The sequence below is a fragment of the Lolium rigidum genome, unplaced genomic scaffold, assembly GCF_022539505.1.
Source record: "Lolium rigidum isolate FL_2022 unplaced genomic scaffold, APGP_CSIRO_Lrig_0.1 contig_28069_1, whole genome shotgun sequence".
Lineage (NCBI taxonomy): Eukaryota > Viridiplantae > Streptophyta > Magnoliopsida > Poales > Poaceae > Lolium > Lolium rigidum.
Window position 1 is genome coordinate 246,309 of NW_025900086.1, and position 22,610 is coordinate 268,918.

General features: G+C 44.8%; 1 protein-coding gene and 1 pseudogene across 1 annotated transcript; both read right to left on the bottom strand.

The window, feature by feature from the left end:
• Positions 1–2,883: 2,883 nt before the first annotated feature.
• On the bottom strand, positions 2,884–4,298 carry LOC124680772 (annotated as a pseudogene).
• A 2,579-nt stretch (positions 4,299–6,877) lies between these two features.
• On the bottom strand, positions 6,878–9,794 carry LOC124680779 (60S ribosomal protein L24-like). Its single transcript, XM_047215825.1, has 6 exons — positions 9,725–9,794; positions 8,789–8,832; positions 8,591–8,666; positions 8,388–8,489; positions 7,904–8,052; positions 6,878–7,231 (listed from the first exon to the last, which is right to left on the bottom strand). Exons 2-6 carry the CDS (start codon positions 8,797–8,799, stop codon positions 7,084–7,086), a joined length of 486 nt encoding a protein of 161 aa, XP_047071781.1. The 5' UTR covers positions 8,800–8,832; positions 9,725–9,794; the 3' UTR covers positions 6,878–7,083.
• Positions 9,795–22,610: the final 12,816 nt, after the last annotated feature.

Below are 22,610 nucleotides of genomic sequence, written 5' to 3' on the forward strand. Positions count from 1 at the left end.
TGATAAGATTTTCTTTAAGACACTTAGCAAGATTTTGTGTGAGGTTAAGTCTTTAGGTGAGTATAAACTTTTTTCTAAAGATGTTGAGTTCGAGGATTTCTTCCAATGTTTTTATAATTTATTTTTCTATATGCTAGAGAAATAATGACATCAAAAATGTTCTTCATCGTGCCACTATGAAATGTCTTGCAGTATTTAAAGACATACTATGAAATTATCTTAACCCTAGACACACTGCCCATAGTGGCACTTATGTGACACTTAACAAGTGTCTCTGAGGCGGTGATAATGTATATAGGAGACCAAAATAATGTCTCCACGCTCTATTTTTCTTGTAGTGCAAGGGTCAACAATCTCTAAGTTTGACTAAGTTTAGAGACAAAACTATGGACATCTACATTACCAAATACTGTATATTTAGGTAGATTTGAATTGGAGGGTTGTTTGCTGTGCAGGCGAGGCAACAAACACGTATGCAGAAGAGATGAGGATAACACCTCCACGGCCCAGAAGTGGATAGAGACGTGCCGGTCGATAAGAAGCCGTTTTCCGGTCACCAATGGACAGAAACGGCCAGAGCTCCGGTCGCGGTCACCGAAGTTGCAAGATCGGCATTCGTCGGGAAGATTCTGCACCACCGTCACCGCTCGCTCATTGCTTAATTTGGCTGGCACGTACTAGCTACGTGCAAGCCGACCGAAGGAAGCGAAGCTGAGCCAAACGCCGAAAAGAGCAGCGAGCTTTCCCGGTCTTGTCGCGGCGCAAGCAGTGCCACTGTCCGATCAAGCGCCGGCACGTCGATCGTCCACTGGGCTCACCGGTAGACACGAGTCCCGGACCGTGTGCCCGATCAAGTAGAGAGTACGTGCGGCTCTGCCCCTGCTGGTGGGGGGTGGCCGGACCCCGGAGGGCACGACGTTGTACCAGGTTGCGGGCGGTCACTGCTGTCTCATGTCGACCGCCACCGAGACGTGGCGTCATCTCCCTTGGGCCACCTACTACATCAAGGTTCTCTTTTTTTTTAATAAAAAGCCATAGACACGGCGTTAAATTAATAACAGGTGCAACAAGACGTTAAAGTGTTGAACTTACAAGATAGCACTGCACACATACGCACACAAAACAAGGACCACCCGAGATAGCTACAGCCAGAAAACATGAACAGTCGACATGACTACTACAGTCTACGATAAGGAAGAGCAAGGACATGACACGATGCATTGTCGAACCGGTGCTTATTCTAGCAAGGGCAAACCGACAACCACCGCATTGTCGAACCGGTGCTTATTCTAGCAAGGGCAAACCGACAACCACCGCAACCAATCGACGAGACAGCACCACCGTCGCAGATGCCACCAAAGGCTGACCACCACCAGAAATCGACCAACATAGCTCGCAAACCGGTGAGGAACGCTAAGGGAGCGCCCCACGAGAAACACCGTGGGTGTCAACACGTAGAAAACTTTGTCAAAGAGGGCAGACCAAGGAGGACTTCCACCACCCAAACAATGAAGAACCGCACGGTATAAGAACTCCAAGATGGCATCTTCAAGATCACGACGCAGAAACACCGCTACCACCTGATCCGGTCATCTTGGGTTTTCACCCGAAGTAAGTGGAGAAGCCGAGTGCCGCCACAGCGACGAATTCAATAAGGGAACGATATTTGCGGACGGTCGCCTTCGTGTGATCGATCAACTGAGAGGACGTGCGGCTCTGCCCCGCTGGTGGGGAGCGCTCGGAGGGCACGACATGGTACCCGGTTGCGGGCGGTCGCTGTTGTCTGCCTGTCTCATGTCCACCACGAGCGAGACATGGCGTCATCTCCCTCGGGCCATGTACGGCGTCGATGTTCTTTTCTGGCGACAAGTTCAGCCAGGGCAGTTCTCCGCAAGTGGTGGTATGTTGAGTCGGCGGTGGTCGGTCGGTGCAGCACCTATTTCGATGATACGCCCAAGGAAGCCTATCACAGATTAACGGCTGAGTTTTGGATCAAGAATATCCGATTTTTGTCCATGCCTAGTTGCCTACTACACCCAAATGAGCCCATGGTCCTAGCTTGGAGGCTCAGATCATGCTCTTTTATATAAAAAAATATATTAGTATGAACATGATATCAATATTACTAAAAAGGCTATGCATCAATAATTCAATATAACATAAAGCACTAGTCGAAATATTAAGCATGCCATAGCCAAAAAGAAAACTCATGCCACAATGATCGAGCACTCGCAGCCGATAGAACCAAACCACCACCACAACACCGATGTTCTCCAAAAGTGCCGCTTCCAACATTGAAGAAAATCCAAATTTTCCAAACAATGCCTTTAGCAAATTCTCATAACTAACTAACGAAAGAAAGATTTTAGGTTTTTATCCTGGACATCAAGACTCGATACTACCTACACACGGATAGTCGGTTTGCCTCTTCAAAGTTCTGCTAACTAGAATTACCACTTGGATGCCAGATACTAATAATTTAGCTACACATGAATGCTAGTAGTATAAGATATTTGTTCAGAGCGAAACAGGACATGCTACGCATACAGATTTTCTTAATCCAGCAACATGTCCACGCACAGTAACAAAAGTATTCTTAATCTAGCAGAATGTGCAACAGCAATAACAAACAAATTTTTTATCTAGCAAATTTTCAAGAAATAATATGGAGTAACAAGCAAATTCTAATCTACCAGAATGTGCAGACAAAAGGTAACAAGGCAAATTTTCAATCTAGGCGGATGTGCAAAAATAATACTCTTTCTGATCTTCAATAAGTATCTCGTGGTATTAATTTAAATTTAAGGTAAAACCTACAACAATTATTATGAATCGAGAATGTGCAAAAATTACATCAAGTTAGATTTAGACTCAAATTACCATCTATTTCCGATGATTCCAATTTCCCTTTTGCCCAAGACCATCGGACCATTCAGTGTGCTGTGCGCAGAACCTGACACCAAAGAGGCTAGGCATGTCAGGAGAGAATCGTTTGGAAGGTTGGGCTTCCAGCCGCGGAAGCAAGCCCTCTGTGATCGGACGACGGCTGCGGGACAGGAGAGACTTCCTGCGCATGTCGATGCTGATCACACACTCCATCTCCCTGCATAACCTGGCATGTAGACGCCAATCAACGTGGTAATCTCCCAGCAAGATGTAGACGCCATCCTCGTCAGCTTTCAGGACTGGGTTCAGCGGGACTGCCTCCGGCAGGCTCTCGCGCTTGTAGGAATCCGACTGCCAGAGCAGTGGCAAGGGCAGCTCCAGGTCGTCGCCCCTCGTCCACGACCTCAAGTCCGGCCCCAGAGTCCAGCTCTGCAGCACGACGTCTTTGGGGAGCGTGTGGTCGTTCGGGGTGTCGCCGTCCGTGGTAACGACGGAGATGAGCTTTATGGAGCTCCCGACTCGGCCCATGGTCCGACGGTGCTTGGGGTAGCTGTCCTCGAAGGTGTGGCGGTAACTGTCCTCCAGGGCCTGGCCTTTGCAGTTTGCACTCGTCGGGAAGATGGATGAAGTCCAGCTTCACGCTGTCCTTGTCGCAAGCGTCGGTGGTGGAGAGCACGTCGCAGACAATGGCGCCAAGCAGGAGGTCAACCCAGAAAACCTTCCCTTCGAAAGTGAAGACCACGTCAACTTCGTACATCATCCGCTTGACCGCTTGGGGTGTCCAGGCGGCAGCAGGGTCTGCGGATTGAACCTCGCATCCTGCTTTGTCCACTTTTTCACCGCCGATGACCACCGGAAGAGAATGGCTGACGGCTGCAAGCCTGCAACACTCGGAAACCGCGACAGATATTCTCAAAGCAGAGCCCCAGGTTGAGCAGATCGTAGGAGCCGTCGTCGTCGCGTTGCAGGACGGCAGGTTGCCTCAGGAATTGGAAGGGCATGCTGAGATCTTGCTGTGCAAAGTACTGGTTGGCGAAGGCCTCCACGGCGGTGGGGAACAGTGAGAGGGAGTTCTTGGCAGCGTCGTAGACAAGACCGTAGGCGCCGGTGTCGACTTGCAGAGTCATGACGACGAAGTTCTCCACAACAGACTCGATCATGCAATCGATGCCACGCTGCTGCACCTCGAGCTTGGCACGCAGGTACAAGGTGGAGAGCTCCGGGGGCTCGAGGAGGTGGGCGTCCAGCGAGAACTGCTCCAGTATCGAGGAACCATCCTTGATGGCCGCCCAATCTTTGATCGCCTTGGCCATGACCAAGTCTTCCGGATCTTTCTCGTCGGCGTCGAAGATCGGGATGTGCTCCCTCAGCACTACCCAGGCAAACCTCCCCGGCAGACTCGATGAGGACATGGCGGAAGATCGCCGGAGATGTGGTTTGGGATTGGCGTGGATTGAGACGGTGCGGCGGCTTCGCGAGTCCCGATCCCCAACTCGAAAACCCCTCTTGCAGATTTTTTTTTTTGAGAAAAAACCCTCTTGCAGATGATGCGGAGTTGCGTGGACCGTCTATATGCGGCGCAACAAACAATTCGTAATGGCCCAAACTGGTGGGCTGTTTCGACTTCATTCTGTTACTCATGCACAACATGTTTGACAACGTATTGGGTCATTAAATTTCATTTCAAGGGTTTGAAGCCTTCTACCATGGATGAATGTGTTTACAAGTGGAAGCAAAATAAAAGCAAGAGCGGCTCAGTTTCAATAATGTAGCATTGTCTTCAAAAGTAGGGCTTCGAACTTCTAAGCACACGACTAGCCAAGAGTACGATTTCTTTGAGAGTAGGGCGCCATACTTGCTCGGAAATCCATATTTTGTAATGATACCTGTAAACGTTGTTACTGATCACTAAAAGGCTTGGCTTGCGTTGGGTATACGGATCGATTTGTTAAGGGGTTGTAAGAGCATGTCTAACAGGCCCCGTATTTCGCTGCCCCGTATAACTCTCGCATTTCGCCCCGTATCGAAAAACTGCTAACGGAAGAGCCATTCCGTCTAGCAGACCCCGTATTTCGCCCCGTATTTTCAAAAATAAAAACCCCGGGAAGTTCATCTTCATTGATCATACTACGGATCATACATACATTCCGATCATACTACGGATCATACTACATCTAACTACGGATCAACCTACGTCTACTCGTCAAGGATGACGTAGGGGATGAAGGCGATGGAGGCCGCCTCCTCCTGCGCCTCCTGCGCCTCCCGCGCCTCGAACTCCTGGACGGCGGCGATGGCCGCCGCTTGCTCCTCTGCCTCCGCCCGAGCTTTCTCGGCGGCATCCGCCTCGGATTCGGCCACCGCACGCCGGAAGGCCGCCTCCTCCTCTGCCGCCTCCTCTTCCTCCTCGCCGCCTCCGCTTCCTCCGCCGCTGGTGCTGCCGATGGTCGCCGCCTGACGTGGGCATTACCATTCGGGTAACCAGTATTGCTCTATCTGATATTGACAAGATGGAGGCCCATGAAGCTACCAGAAGGCGAGATGGGCCACTAGGTCGGTGCATCAGAAGATTCCTTGACGGGCAAGACCAGGAAGCGAACAAACAAGAAAAGATTGGATCTAAAACTACTGTAAACCTAGTCGTCCTCGGTTAGGACCCTTGGGACCTGGCCTCCTATATAAAGGCCAGGAGAGGGGCTGCCGAAAAAGACAACCAACCTTAGCAACGATAACCAGCAGAAGCTTAGAACTAGGTTACCCTAGCAATTAGCATCTCGACGAGATCACAGCCGAACTATTCGGCACCCCATTGTAACCTGGTTTCATCGTAATCAAAGAACAGACAGGCAGGACGTAAGAGTTTACCTCATCGAGGGCCCCGAACCTGGGTAAATCGCTCTCCCCGCTTGTCTGTGTACCGATGTCTCGTGTCAGCTTGCAGGATTCCATCAACCCTAAGCCCCTATCGGAGGGCATTGCCGAGGAGCACCCTCGACACCGCCCATGCCGCCTTGGACGCGCGGTCGCGCTGCCACTCGGCGAGCCACTTGTCGAAGGCTTCGCCGCTCATCGGCTTCAGCGGCGGGTCTTGCCGGTACCACCGCCCGCCCGCGGCGTACTCCCGGAGAGAATCCGGCATGTACAGCGCGCCGGCGTACCGGCACGCCGCACGGCGGCTCCCGACGGCGGATCTCTTGCACTTGAGCCGCCACGCCTCCTCCACGGTGTCCGGCGAGCGGGATCGCTTCGATCCGCTCGCCGGCGAGGCGGTACTACGGCGGCGGGAGTCCATGCGGGTGGCGGCGGGTGGAATGCGGCGCGGGGAGCGACTAATTGCTCGCCGGAGCAGGAGGAGGAGGCGGCGGCGCACGGCGGAGCTAGGGTTGCGAGTGAGGGGTTAACCCCTCACTCGCACCTGCGCCCAGTATAAATAGTGGGCGGAGGGGCCGATTTCCTGGGCCCCGTATTCCGCCGAAACGGGGCGGCCCGAATACGGGGCCTGCTAGACGGCCCAAACCACGCCTGCCCCGTATGTCGCCGGAATTTTACGGGGTGGGCGAGTTATAAGACATGCTCTAAGCACGATTGAATTATTTGATTACAGAAACTAAGCCAAAGGGGGATTCATGGTCTATGGTATGCAGGCCTTTCTCATAGAGTAGCTGTCTCCTCCCGGTGTTGATTCAAGCGATCTATTACTAGTACTCCCTTCGGTAGGATTCAATCGACATCAATTAAATAAGTCCAGAGGTAGTTCCATGTAAACGGCTCTTCTAATCAAGTGTCTGGCCGTTTCAATGGTCAATCTTAAATCTGCACGTTGCACATCGTACGGTACCTATTCAGAGCCGGGTGCACTGAAACCTATCCGCCAAGAAACTGAAAAATTCAGCAGCATTTGTTCAACACCAACCTACCAGGGCTAGTATAAGGGCAGCGGCTACTGATGCTTCCTGCACAGTATCTATTGATTACGTGTAAGCAAAGAAAATACAGAAACAAACATCGACAACATGGGTGCGAAAAGAACCAACCAGATAAACAGAGACCAATCTTCACACTGATGCACCACAGGTTTATGCACCCAGACACAGGCTTGTGCCCAAAAAAATGCTTTCTAAAGATAGGTGCTAAAGCATCATGTAACTAGTTTAGAACTCAGGTTGCTCAGCGGTTGAAGAGCAGGGTGGGCCACGCTTAGCGCTTGCCACCGCCACCACCGAGCTTGGGGGCCTTTCCAGGCTTGGGGGCGTTGCCTCTACCAGCAGTCTTCTGCGATTTCGTCACCTCCACCTTCTTTGCTCTCTTCTCGTCCTTGGTCTTCTTGATGCGCTCCTTGATCTCACTGTTAGAAAGCAGTTACCATTGTAACTTCGTAAGTGCCTCATTGATAATCAGAAAGTAAAAACAGCTGACAAGACTGCCCTGATGTGGTAAACTGAATAAACGGGAACAAAATAAAATAGGCCACACTATGTGCATGTTTTTCAATGGACAGAGGCATGCTCTACAAAAGTGGCTTCTCAGAGAACAAATAAAAGCCATCTTCTCCAAGGCATAACTACGATTATGCTACACCATAAATGTAAGAAACAAATACTAGTTGGCTCATTAGAAGTTTACAATGCATTAAATCCACCACATAGGCACACAGTTCAGTAACATGATTAGAACCATGGCTTTTGAGTTGCTGTATAGTCGACGTAAGTTGCTGTATAGACGCCAAGCCGTTTTATCAAAATCACTGCAACTCGGGACTATACAGCGACTCACTTTGAGTCGCGGCTCAAAAAACTTGACGAGAACAAATAATATGAAACTTGTCTTGGATTTCTGAAAACTGGGATGAGTATAAAATTCTAAGACAACTTTGACAAATCCAAGACAACTTTTCATCGGACGGAGGAGTATAAAGTTCTTTACTGTACAAATGCAACAGAGTAACATGGCAAACTGGACTTTGTATGATAGGCCTTAACAAATAAAGCAAGGTTGAAATCAATGGATGAAAAATTACCGAAGAGCAGCTTCCCTGGCAGCATCACGGACCTCAGGCTTCTCAGCTCTCTTCTTCTGGATGACATCAAGGGAAGCACCGACAATAGACCTGGAGTACGGCTTCTTCGTGGTGCGGCGCCTCTTCTTGGCAGCCTCAGCATGAATATCCTACAGCCACACCAAGAAAATAACTGATAAGCACAAGCTTTAGATGCATTACACACAGACTCATATATCCTTCATGCTGTCAACAGATCAATCAAGTCCGCAGGATTGATTAAACAGGCTACTTTGCGGGACTACTACTAATAACAATTGACAAGTGATGCCATTTATCAGGAAAAATAATAAAGCAGGATGAATAACTACCGGTTGACAGCATCACTTACACTCAGAAAAAGTAGGTAGAGCACACTAGCAGCACAAACTATCAAGATTGTGAGAGAAATAAGCTGAACTAGCATATAGATATCATTAAAGAGAACAGGTATAAGTGCATGCACCTTCTTGTGCTGCTTCCTGAACATGGTAGTCCAAGAAAGCTTAGCAGGCTTGAGACGGTTGTGGAAGTAGCGCTTGCACTTGGAGTTGAAGAAAAGGAAGACCTGATTTTGGGTGCGGGCAAAGAACAAGGCAAACAATTTTAGTGTGTTTCAGATTATTTCAAGTCATTGCAGAATTATGACAGGGGATCCAAGAAGCTTACTTGAGAGTCTGAACGGACAAATCTGATGCCCCTTCCCGGGTATATCTTTATACCGCTGAAACGGCAGAGCTCAGTCCTGTAGAAACACAACAGACAAAATAGTAAGTAAGACTGTCAGAGACAATGCTACATATATCCGAATGCTGCAAACCATCAGATTTTGATAAGTGGCAAGCTTAGAAAAAGAGAGTAACATACTTGAGAACCATCTTCTCCGCCCTGACAAACCTACAGAGCTTCTCCTACAAACAAGTATAGCTATCAGCATCCACAATATCAACCAATATCGAGAAGCATTGCCCTCCAATAACACACCGCCTCAAAGACAAAGCCTCACGGTAGGTTGCTTAAGGCATAGCGAATAGATTACCAAACTAAACTGAATTACATTGCATCATCAGAAATTCTGAACAATAACAGGAACAACTACTGGGAATAATGTGCATAGCACGGTACATGGAAATATAATCTGAAGTAAATCACACCAACAACTCCGAGGTGCTTGGCAAGCGGCACATATCATAACTGAAATAAATCACGCCAGCAACTACAGCATTTCATGAGGTTCTTCAACCAAAGCCTCTAATATCACTATACCAGTCAATATCAATTAATACCAAGCATTGCCTCAAATAACACCGCTTAAAATGTGAAGCCTTTGCCACAAGGCCGTGCATGGGTTCATCAAATAGATTTAAGAGACTAGTACTGAATACAGTACAGCATTGGATGTCGTAAACAACAACACATCCTAAGATCGATGTACAGAGCAGGGTACATGGAAACGAAATTCTCACGCACAACTACATGGGTAATTCTTCTTCTAAACTGCATACGCATCTAAACTGGCAAGCGACACGCATCATAACTGAAACAGTCAAACAGGTCAAAGCAACTACTACAGAATTTCAACTGTTTATTCATACGGCATGGATCAATCACTAAGCAATGAGGGCGTCCGCAGATGGACGGAGAAGGTTTTGCACGGTTGATTTGAGGAGAACCAAGTAACCATAATTCGCAAAAAAAATAAAGTAAACCATAAATAACGCAGGTAATGCACAGAGACTGGCGCAATCCAGAATCAAATCGAGGCATCGCTTAGGGGAAGGGATCGGGGCATGGACCTCTCACCTTGGACTGGAAGAGGCGGGGTCCGCCTGCGGCGGGGAATGGGTTGCGCGCGCGCGAGCTGCCGCCTACACCGCCTCGTGCGCTAGGGTTTTCGCCGGGCGTCGGCCCTGGTTATTATATGGTCTTGGCAATTGACCGGGGCCGTCCAGTTATTTGGCCGGTCCGGCTAGATAACTATTGGGCCCTACAGTAAACGATGGACTTAGTGGGCTCATCGGCCTGGTTGTTGCCTTTGCAGACACTGCAAAATGAAATAAACATTTCCTAGTTTTAATTTCCCCCCAGAATCAAGAAAAAAGTGCTAACTATTCGCCAAAAAAGGAAATGTAAAATAAAAATGTTAGATATTTTCTCCTGAAAAAGTGTGAGGTCCTGTACTGTAGCTCCACTTAGGTTACTCCATCTGTTCAGCAAAAAATGTCAAATATCAGTATTTGTCTAGTTTCACATGTACACTAAAAGGCATTGTATCTAGACAAATTTGCGATGTTTGCATGGAGTGAGTATTTACGAACCAGGTCATGAAGTTCCATTAATTGCTTTTACGGCTTGTGGTGCTACCAGAACATAGCCAACGGGTTTTTCCATTGCGTGGTCCATCAAATTCTCTCTTTTTTCATCCTCTTGCTTGTTACTTCCCTGTTTTAAAGTAATATTCAGATAAATTTGCGACACTTCTTTTGAAATGGAGGTAAAATAATGGAACAGACGCTCGCTTAAAATGAAAACATTATTTCTCAGCAAAATCCGATATACTAGACTACTGTGCACATTCTTTATATTTCGGCGAGCAAGGAATTGAGGTGGAGGCACAGTAATACGACAATCTTTCTGCTAATCCAACTAAGCATTTCCGGCCCACACTAAGCAAGCTGCTGCCGAGAACCAGCTAAACACATCGGGGGGGGGGGGGGGGGACCAGCTAAACATATCAGCAGGGCGAGGGGTTAGCCACCTGACACGGCAGGGCGGCCAACGTCAGAGGATCCTTGTTGCATCAACAGTTAGCGCATTTTGGAGAAGATATCTATAACTACAGTCTACTTGAGTGCTACTGGATTCCAGACATCTGAGCCGTTCAGTTGAATCGGAGTGAGAGGATCATAGCGGATTGATCTTCTTGTGACATTTGCATCTCGCACCCTGAACTATGATTCCTTTGCAAACTCGACTAAGATAGCCACGGATTGCAATGCTCAGACTTACATACTCCACTCCAGGGAAGAGTGTGCAGCTCGATCTCCCACCGCCCAAATAGTCTCGCAAAGTTGCATCTAACTTCGAAGCAAGACACGTTCTTTGCCCACTAGAGCTTAGCACGTTCAAAAGATGCAAAAGATAGTATTGCCGGTTTGTTTGGTAGCTTAGGCTACATATGGTGGGCTTTCAAGGAATTCTCAGCTGGATCTTTAGAGCATCCCCAGTCACGTCCCCCAAAGCGTCTTCTAAAGAGCGCCGGATCGAGCGTTTGGGGGACGTGTTTTATTCGTGCCGCGTTTGGGGGACGTCGCTTCCCAGCCGCGTCCCCCAAACGCCGCTCCCAATCAGAAATTCAAATAGTTTGCATTTAAAAGAGATCGTTCCCGCCAAATCGTCGCGATCAGAGTAGCGGCGATCAAAGTACTGGGCGCGCGATCATATTACAGACCGGTGGTGCATGCTAAATTAGAAGAAGGGGTTGGCCGACGGCGACATATCCTGAGTCGACGTAGGCCCGTCGATCACGATCACCTCGTCGCGATCTGTCCGGTGTTGTGCATGCTCCGTCTCCTCCGTCGCCGACGCAGAGGCAGAGGCCGACGCAGGTGTAGCAGTAGAATGCGCGTCTGCCGGCTCTTGCTCCGCTGTTGCTGCCGCTACCGCTGGCTGGTGTCGGAGCGGAAATATAAGTATATGTTAACTTATGGTGTACTAAGGTTTGTCTAAGGCTCTAAGCTGTTCTTACTCACATAAACAAATGATTGTGTTTCTAATTTCAGGTGTACTAAGTTTCGTCGTGTAAAAGCACAAATATATATGTTCTGCCACACACTTCCTTTATTTTTATATTTATAGCCTCCTTTACTATGTAGGCTGGCTGGTGTCGGAGCGGAAATATAAGTATATGTTAACTTATGGTGTACTAAGGTTTGTCTAAGGCTCTAAGCTGTTCTTACTCACATAAACAAATGATTGTGTTTCTAATTTCAGGTGTACTAAGTTTCGTCGTGTAAAAGCACAAATATATATGTTCTGCCACACACTTCCTTTATTTTTATATTTATAGCCTCCTTTACTATGTAGGCTGGCTGGTGTCGGAGCGGAAATATAAGTATATGTTAACTTATGGTGTACTAAGGTTTGTCTAAGGCTCTAAGCTGTTCTTACTCACATAAACAAATGATTGTGTTTCTAATTTCAGGTGTACTAAGTTTCGTCGTGTAAAAGCACAAATATATATGTTCTGCCACACACTTCCTTTATTTTTATATTTATAGCCTCCTTTACTATGTAGGCTGGCTGGTGTCGGAGCGGAAATATAAGTATATGTTAACTTATGGTGTACTAGAGTCTTCCACCAGGTTGACTTCTTGATATTATGATGTCTTCAAGGTAAGTTCAGCAATCAATACTATCACTGCACAGGTAGTAGTGACAACGTCCACTTTGGGTATATCATTTGTTGAATGCTTAATATTTTAAGCAAGACAGATGATAAATCAAGCGACCAAGGTTTGATGTTCGCATGGAGCCGAGTACCTCCGATATATTCACTGCTTTTATTAAGTATCATTAGTAGCACATGTACTTCTGATATATTCATCAAAATGATACAAAGTACTGAAGAATGGTCGTTCTACTGTGAGTATTTTTACGATCAGAGTTAAGGTGGATGCTGGGTCGACACCAATTATTTTTTTAAGTAACTAAACAATATTTGATAACCGAGCATAGTGCCTCCTTTTCAGGGTTGAACCAAATAAAAAATTCAGCATTCCCTCTTGTTTCATATTGTCCATTTTGAAGGCACGTGTGGCACCTGAAGCTCCATGGATGCAGTCAAAGTACATAGTTTATAAGGAGATAGTGTTCTGTTGCTTAAAATTCATACTTCTGTATCACTAGAAAAACAGTTAGATTGTGCAGTGTGCACTAGGATAGTAGAGTTCAATTGTTCTTCTATTTTCGTGACTTGATTTTGCATTGCTTTATTTATATTTCAGAAGTGTGCACATTCGCAAAAAAAAGGTGTGCAAAATATTTAGCTTATTCCTGGATATAGCTCAAATCTGCTATGAATGTCTGAGCCTCCATAATGTACCGAAAAAAGAAAAAAAATGCCATCAACGATTAACTGTGAAACTTAGGGATTATTAGGAAAATAGGACAAGATGCATTTGTAGTATGAGATGTCAAATGCTTATCCACTGATTAAGCATGTTACAGGTGGCCAAAGCTACAAAATATCAAATCATACTTAGCACGAGAGAACACAAGTCTGTAGTTGAACAGAAAATAATTATCAATGTGTGTTTTATGAGACAAAATAACAAACCTTGGCATCAGACCATCAAATCTTTGATATGATGGTCTTTTTTTTGATTTCCAAAGACTTGACGTTTGATTTTGTGTAATATGAGATGCGTCGCTATTTCTACTGCTTCTAAAATTTTCTTATTTACTCAGATTCTCTCCATTTAGCGCAATTTGTGCATGCCTCCACTTATTTGTTATGCACATAACATCAAGTATTTCGAATGAGCCGACAAGTCAGTATTATAATTAAGTTATGCTTTTTGGGACCAAATAACAAACCTTTTTGTAATTCTGAGTAACAGGCATATGATATAACGCTAGGTGCAACAATACAAAATGTTATGTGTGGTTCTGCACCTAACTAGCATCACACTGGCTTTACTTAATCATAGTTAATGTAGTGATTGTTTTATCTGACTTTGGGCATATTGCAGTGATTAGAGCACCAATGTACACACTAACTCTCTTGCAGCTTGAGATTATCTCTCCAAATGAGATTTCCAATGAACCTGTACTGCAGAATCACTTCAGACCAAAGTAAGCTGCGCATTTTTAAATATGTGATTTCTGAATAACCTGTATTACCGAAAAAAACTTTGTTTTGCTCCAGTTTACCTTATTTTATATTATCCCGCCTTCAACTATTCAAAAATTCTTGGTAGCACAAATAAGCTGAATTTATATGCTTAATTGCCTTGCAACCAGCTCTATATTGTAGAAACTAAGCATTCGATTTCTTTTCTTCCCACAACCTACCATTTTGGAATACGATTGTTTTCATTCCCACTTCAAGTATTTGACAGACTATTAGTTCTCATGTATTTATTGTTTGTTCTTCCAGATTGTTTCTGTGATTTTAACTAGAGTATTATTTTATGGATTGCACCAAAGGCATGCTGTTAAGTTGCCCTTTTTAGAATTATTAAGGCAGTGTATGCATTTTGTGGATGCTTTCCCATGTATTCACCTGTTTGAAAGATTTCAAGTGCATCTCTAACTTAACCACAATTGATTTTATTTCTCAGATGAAGCATGTGCCATGTTTTCTCTCTCTCTCTCTCTCTCCCTTTGTGCGGAAACTTTGAGTTGTTCGTAGGATGAATCAATAAGTGAAAAAACGAATAGGTTTTCATTTGTGTTCTCGTAATTTACGTTTGCACACTACCTTCATTGTTGTATCTGCAAACTAGATAGAGGTTTGCTGACCGATCTGTTTATACTTTTATTCCCTTCTTTTCCTGCTGCTGCTCATGTGTAGTTTTGTGTTATTTTTGTTTGTCTGCGCAGATTGATATGAGGTTATTGACTGTCATTTTCTCAGCTTCCATGTGTCACTGCAAAATTAAACCATGTTATTGGTGCAAATTGACATAGATGTTCATGATCCAGACTGTCTTCCCAGGTTAGGACTTCTATATGAACATTCTATTTATTTTACATGTGAAATGATGAAGTCTGAAGTCGTAAATTGCAGGTGCTAGTACCAGCCAAATTGCATGATGAAATCTCTTATATTTATAAATAACATACTATTCTATACGGATAGTTGTACTTGGTGTCGAGCTGAAGTGCATATCTGATCTAGGATTGCCTTTGAATGTTATTTCTAGAATAGACATGAAGGCATGGTCTCAAGTCTCAACAAGGATAAGGCGTTTATTTTTTGGGAGTGCAATTCTGACTGGTCAGCACATCGAGTCATGGTCCTCGGTCAGGTGAAGATCGTGTTTTTCTTTCTTTTGCTACATGATGTATGATGCTTTTCTTTAGTTCAGTTGTATTATCATCCGTTGGACTACGAAATCTTTTAATGTTCCATTACCAGGGTTATTTGTGACGTATCACAATTACTGAAGGTGAACCAACTCACCACATGATCTAAATATCTGGGAAGGCTTAACTCATTTTATTCTACAAATGCTTTATAAAAACAATTGCGGTTCACGATTTGCTATTGTATAGAGGATTGCTCTATTGGCATGGCTCTCGGAAACACTGTTTTGTTCTATTTTTCTAGAGGTTTATCAAGAAATAGATATATATAGATCGAAATTTAATTATGTTAATATCACCGTATGTAAATTTGCAAAAAAAAAAACTTCTTATCGTGTTACAACTATACCATGTTTATCAAAATTACCACAATACTGGAATGAATAGACTAACTGAGGTCATAATGTTCATACGTGATGGGGCTGATCACCACCATAGATTTTATCCACTTGAAGAATCGGGTTTGTCCAAATTCATCCAAAAACCTTCCCATCGCTAGCCACACCACACTTGACAGAACGTTCTAGAGCAGTCCACTCTTTTGTTTCGTGTAAAATGCCCAAATAGGTTTTTATAAATTTGCATCAGTAATTTGTAGGCTTTTTTGAAGCCTCATGTTTTGATTGATCGAGTTCTTAATGAAGCCTCCTTCAGTTTATCTATTGAACTCTTCTGTTAGGCATTATTTTACTTTGTTGTGTCTACTATGACTATATATCCATCAAAAGTCTTTATGACACTGCACTGTAGCATAGTAATTCATGGTGCTATCTTATAGCACTTGTGAACTTAAAATAAGCTCTGTTCTTAAACATGGGTACCATTTATTTTCTTGGAAGATCTATGAATCTATGATGATTACTCAACTTCATGTATAAAATGCACTGCCTGCTCTATATTTGTATTTCTGTTCTCTTTGGTCTTTTTTATTTGCATCAGGTTGCTAACAGCTCTCACGATGTCCTCCAGAAAAACTAATCACAGATGCATTTATTTAATGTCTTCATTTACACAAGATTTTTATGGTACTCTTATTTAATGCATTTGTGGTAATCACACGATACTCTAAAGTAGGGTGGCATCTTTATTAGAGTAGAAATATCCTTTTTGTTGTACTATCTTCCTCTATTATTTTCATATGTAAAATACTCAGATATGTGTACATGCATGGTTCATGAAACTTGACAATGTGCATTATCATTAATTCCGTGTTGACAAACGTCAACTTCTTATATATTCAACACAAATTTATGTTACCTTAATTTTTTACAATGTTTATTTATTAAGATTGTGCTGAAAGACCATTTTTAACAGGTTGGAAAAAATTACTTTCAAGTAGGAATGGTCTGTTGCAAGCCACAACTCCAAGAGGTTAGGACCCCTCAACATCCCTCGTCTATCTGCCTTATATGGCCTCCTGGAGTTGTGGCTCACTGGATTTGACGAAGAAGATCGGAAGGTGGCGGCATGTGATTCAGCCCGTGGTCTTTATGTTCTTAATACGCCCCTTAATTCCTTTTACCATGTACTCTCGCATACAGTCTACATGTCACTGGAAGAGCAACCTTTTCGTTGGTTAAAGTCACATGCCATCTCTTTTCATCATGTAATCAGTGGCTTGCCCCACCAGTATATATGTCACTCATTCATTAATGATATTGCCGTCCACGTGTATTATGTTCTGGCACAATATATGTTATGATACTTCTCTCAAAAAAATATGGTATGATACTTATCTTTATTAGATATGTTTCCTTAGTTATATTTTTTTCCCAATGTTTTTTTACATTTGCTTGCGCGCGGCAAGACGCGCTTTCCAAAATATTTCTCCCTTTTTCTTCCCGCACGGGCCTGGTCTGCAGTAGCAGCGGAGCCTATCTCGGAGGCTTTTTGGACTGCTTTAAGGTTCTTGATGGCCCGAACTTTTTGATGTTAGAGTATTAGGAAATTTCCGTGTGAGTTTAGTTAACGAAAACAACATTACAGATGCACAAGCATACTTAACCACACACATCAGACTAAGCACATGCATCAGATCTGAACATGGAACAAGTAGCAGTATAAGGTAAAGAGGAAAAGCACGTACATCACGACCGGGAAGGTCACACCAGCAACACCACCATGGGAAGCGTTGATGTTGCCCATGATGTAGTCGGATTTGTCGAGGAAGCAGTCGAACCGGCGAAAAAGAGCACGAACAGCAGCGAGCAGTCGCTCCGAGACGCTCCCCAAAAATCTTATCACCCGCCTCCCGGTGCAGGATCTCGACGAACGGGGTTTCTGAGGCCTGCTCTCCCGGACGGTTGTGCACGCAGCCGTCGGGATGGTGAAGACTAGAGCGTAGCGCAACAAAAGGAACTTCTTCGTGAGAGGCAGACTAGAGAGTTCTGAGAGCTGGAGACTCCAGATCTGTTCTGTCTCCTGGTATAGCCTGGGAGGAGAGCCGACCCGACTGCGTTGCCACGCGTAGGAAGCCAGGAACACGCGGCGAGCATGCACATTGTAAGTGTACATTGCCCATATGTGTGGTTTTGGTAATTAATGACAACCCCTATGGACTAATATTTTCATTGAGTTTATATGAAGGAATATTCCATAGGTACTACTTGTAGTCCATGTGTTGGATTCAAGTATGGATGCCATGAAGAAAATCATCTAAAAATATTATCGGAGGAGTCTCAATATTTTCAACAAAATTGTTATGGTTCTATTTGTCGTTATCTTTCCAACAAAATTGGTTTCATGACAATTGGAGTTCAGAAGCATTTTCTGTTTAAAAGAAGAAAAAAAAGGTTTTTGGGGAGTCCGGCCCACCGCCCGACACCGCTGAGCCTCCCGCCGGCCCACTCGGTAGAAACTGGCTGCTGGGCTCGTGCACACCGGGCCCACCCTAGGGGGTCTCCCGGCCCAAGTCCGGCACCACACCCGGTGGCCGCCGGACCGGCCGGCCCAGCGCCCGGTCGACCCCCCCCCGCCCCCGCAGGTTGGGCTCTTTTGGCAGCTGCCGGCCTGCTGCACCCCGTTCGGCCTGTCAGCCGGCGCTATCGGCCTGTCCGGCGCCCCGCCTGGTGGACCGGCTGGCTGGTCGGCTGGGTCGATTTTCTGCCCGTTTTCTCACCCAACGGTTCTATTTTCTCCTAGGCTATAAATAGGCCTTCTTCCACCTTCGGCTGGGTAAGTTCCTCCACTCTCTCTCCTTCATTGTTGACTTTGAAGAACTTGTCCTATCTCTTGATTCCCCCCATGATTCTTGCTCATTCTTGAGGGATCTAAGAGAGGAGATCTAGATATACAATCCCCACCAATCCATTTCTCCTCTAAGTGAGGGGAACCCTTTAGATCTTGGAGTCATTTGTTGATTTTCTTCATTGTTCTTCCTCTCTAATCTCATCCTAGCATTTGTTGCTTTGGTGGGATTTGAGTGTGAAGGATTTGAACACCTTTTGTGTTCTTGCTTTGCATCATTGCATAGTGTTGAGCTCTCCACCACAATTAGTTCGAGTGAGAGTCCGTGAGCTTGTTACTCTTGGAGGTTGACCTCCTAGTTGGCTTGGTTGATGTCCTGGTGACATTTTCGTGGAAGATTGTGAAGAGGCATGGGCTTCTCCTTCGTGGAGCTTGTGAAGTGGTTGTGGAGCTTGCCATCTCCGGAGTGGAGGAAAAGATAGCCATAAGGAAAGGGCTATTCCTTTGTGGGATAGGCTCGGAGAAGAAGGTGAGCCTTCGTGGCGTTGGGAAATACTTCGTGGGATCCCCACCACTCTAAATGTGACGTACCTTCTTGCAAAGGAAGGGAACACGGGAATACATCTTTGTCTCCGCGTGCCTCGGTTATTTTTATACCTGAGTTTACTTTCCTTTGTGATAGCCATCGAGTTTGAAGTACTAATTATATCTTGCTATCACTTGTTGTTCATATATATATTGTGCCTATCTTGCTTAGCTCTAGTTGTTGTTATTGCACTTAGTGAGCCTAGCATATTTAGGATTTGTGCTTGTAAAATAAACGTTAGTTTAATTCTGCATTCTTACAAGCCAAATCCGTAAGAGTTTTTTTAACGTCTATTCACCCCCCTCTAGGCGACATCACGTCCTTTCACACATGCAGGTCGACACGTACCTAACTCAGTTGGTGCACCAAGCAAAAAAAATAGGCTTCCTTGAGTGTGTCTAGAACTCGAACTCGAGTCATAAAACGCGATGTGCGTGCGTAACGAGGCGAGGCGGGGCAGTCGGAGGAGGAGGAGTGCGTGAGGGCTCCTTCTATTCTCACTCACTTGGAATGACTAGAAGAGCAACCCTTATATACCACTCCAACTCCCTCCCAAGTAGCAATGTGGGACTAAACTTTGTCCCACAAGGCTGTCCCAAGCTGCCAACGTGATGGGCCTTGAGATTTCATGAATTGTAGGTTATATGGGTTGCCTTACTGGACTGCAGCCCATCTACATCCAACAATCGCACACCAGATCTCAGATGCACATCATATGGCACATTAGTTTCATTCACTGTTTAATATACCTACGTTTGACTACAACTGAACAATGGACAATGCCTGAATTGTTAGCCTTGTGCAGCAAGTTTCACTCAATGTTGGTATGGTACTAGGCTACCATAGCCTTCCCCTAGGGTGGAGCTTATAAGTCATACTCCTCGGCCCTTCATGAGCTTACTAGCGATTCACCCAAATCTCCCACACAGTGACCAGCAGTGTCACTCGTATAGGTGTGTTCTTTAAACATCACCCTGTAGGAAGCGTCTTCGCTCATCAAGAGCCGCACAGAACATATTAAGACATTGTCAACCTGCCTTACAGTAACTATGAGAGAGTTTGCATCTACAGCAGAGTGGGAGTCTTAAATTTTCTCTCAACTCAGTTGCTTCACTTTGTTTTCCTAGGTCCTAGTTCACGGGATCTCCGATCACATAGGTTGGGTTACCCCCTCGGCAACTCACGTGGGTATCAAACCCATTGATACGTCTCAAACGTATCTATAATTTCTTATGTTCCATGCTAGTTTTATGATAATACTCACGTGTTTTATACACACTTTACATCATTTATACGCATTTTCCGGCACTAACCTATTAACGAGATGCCGAAGCGCCAGTTCCTGTTTTGTGCTGTTTTTGGTTTCAGAAATCCTACACAGGAAATATTCTCGGAATTGGACGAAACGAACACCCAGGGTCTTATTTTTCCACGGAGCTTCCAGAAGACCGAAGAGGATACGAAGTGGGGCCACGAGGCGCCGACACCACAGGGCTGCACGGCCAACATGGGTCCCGCGCCGCCCTATGGTGTGGGGCCCCTGTGCCTCCTCCGACTCTGCCCTTCCGCCTACTTATACTCTCCGTCGCGAAAACCCTATTACCGAGAGCCGCTATACGGAAAAAGTTCCAGAGACGCCGCCGCCGCCAATCCCATCTCGGGGGATTCAGGAGATCGCCTCCGGAACCCTGCCGGAGAGGGGAATCATCACCCGGAGGACTCTACATCACCATGATCGCCTCCGGATTGATGTGTGAGTAGTTCATCCTTGGACTATGGGTCCATAGCAGTAGCTAGATGGTTGTCTTCTCCTCTTGTGCTATCATGTTTAGATCTTGTGAGCTGCCTATCATGATCAAGATCGTCTATTTGTAATGCTACATGTTGTGTTTGTTGGGATCCAATGAATATGGAATACTATGTCAAGTTGATTATCAATCTATCATATATGTGTTGTTTATGTTCTTGCATGCTCTCTGTTGCTAGTAGAGGCTCTGGCCAAGTTGATACTTGTGACTCCAAGAGGGAGTATTTATGCTCGATAGTGGGTTCATGCCTCCATTGAATCTGGGACGAGTGACGGAAAGTTCTAAGGTTGTGGATGTGCTTGTTGCCACTAGGGATAAAACATCAATGCTTTGTCTAAGGATATTTGTGTTGATTACATTACGCACCATACTTAATGCAATTGTCTCGTTGTTTGCAACTTAATACTGGAAGGGGTGCGGATGCTAACCCGAAGGTGGACTTTTTAGGCATAGATGCATGCTCGGATAGCGGTCTATGTACTTTGTCGTAATGCCCTAAGTAAATCTCATAGTAGTCATCATGATATGTATGTGCATTGTTATGCCCTCTCTATTTGTCAATTGCCCAACTGTAATTTGTTCACCCAACATGCTGTTTATCTTATTGGAGGGACACCACTAGTGAACTGTGGACCCCGGTCCATTCTTTTACATCTGAAATACAATCTACTGCAATCTCTGTTCTCTGTTGTTCTTCACAAGCAAACATCACTTTCCACACCATACGTTTAATCCTTTGTTTACAACAAGCCGGTGAGATTGACAACCTCACTGTTAAGTTGGGGCAAAATATTTTGATTGTGTTGTGCAGGTTCCACGTTGGCGCCGGAATCCCTGGTGTTGCGCCGCACTACACTCCTCCGCCAACAACCTTCACGTGGCCTTCATCTCCTACTCGGTTCGATAAACCTTGGTTTCATACTGAGGGAAACTTGCTGCTGTACGCATCACACCTTCCACTTGGGGTTCCCAACGGGCGTGTGCTTTACGCGTCAACAAGCTAAATTTCTGGTGCCGTTGCCGGGGAGATCAAGACACGCTGCAAGGGGAGTCTCCCACATCCAATCTCTTTACTTTGTTTTTGTATTGCTTTACTTTACTTTATTTACTGCTTTGTTTGCTTTCTCTATATCAAAAATAAAAAAAATTAGTTACTTGCTTTACTTTATTTACTGTCTTGTTTGCGTTCTCTATATTGAGAACACAAAAAAATTAGTTACTTGCATTTACTCTACTTTATTTAGTTTGCTTTATTTACTATTGCTAAAAATGAGTAATCCTGAAGTTGAAGTTCGTTCGTTTAAGCAACAAGGGGGAGAATGTTTTAAAGATGCCTGGTATAGAATTAGTGATGCTCATCATAGGTGCACTAAGAAACACTCCACTATTATCCTACTTAGGAACTTTTATGTTGGTATCTCTAGCTGGAATAGGTATGTTCTTGATACTCTTGCGGGAGGTAATTTCCTAGGCACTCTGCTTTAGAAGCTAGTTGCATTATTGAGAGTCTAGTTGGAATACCACCTGTTAATGAAGCTAAAATTGAAATCTCCCTTGAAGATGTCATGAAAAAGTTGGAGGCCATAGAGAAAAATCTTCCAAGTGTTGAGACTAAATTGGGAATATTACTTGATAACACTGATAAACTTGATAAATCTCTAAGCGGAATTAATGAGAGAATTGCCGTTTTAGAGACTTGTGCTACTCATGATAATCAAACACATAGTATTAGTGAACTTGAAGAAGCTATGGGAACCTTGGGTTCAACTTTTTCTTCTCTTAAGTTTAAGGAGAAAGCTTATGTGGGTAAGGAGCAAAAGTTCATGTATGTCTCTAAGGTGCCTAAGCCAAAAAACTATTATAGGCCTAAAATTGACAAAGCCCTTAGTACCACTATGGATGATGGAGCATCTAAGATACCTATTGTGACAAATTGTGAAAGTTATGATGTTGATGCTTCATCTCTCGATAATACTTGATTCACACTTTCTGCGCCTAGCTGAAAGGCGTTAAAGAA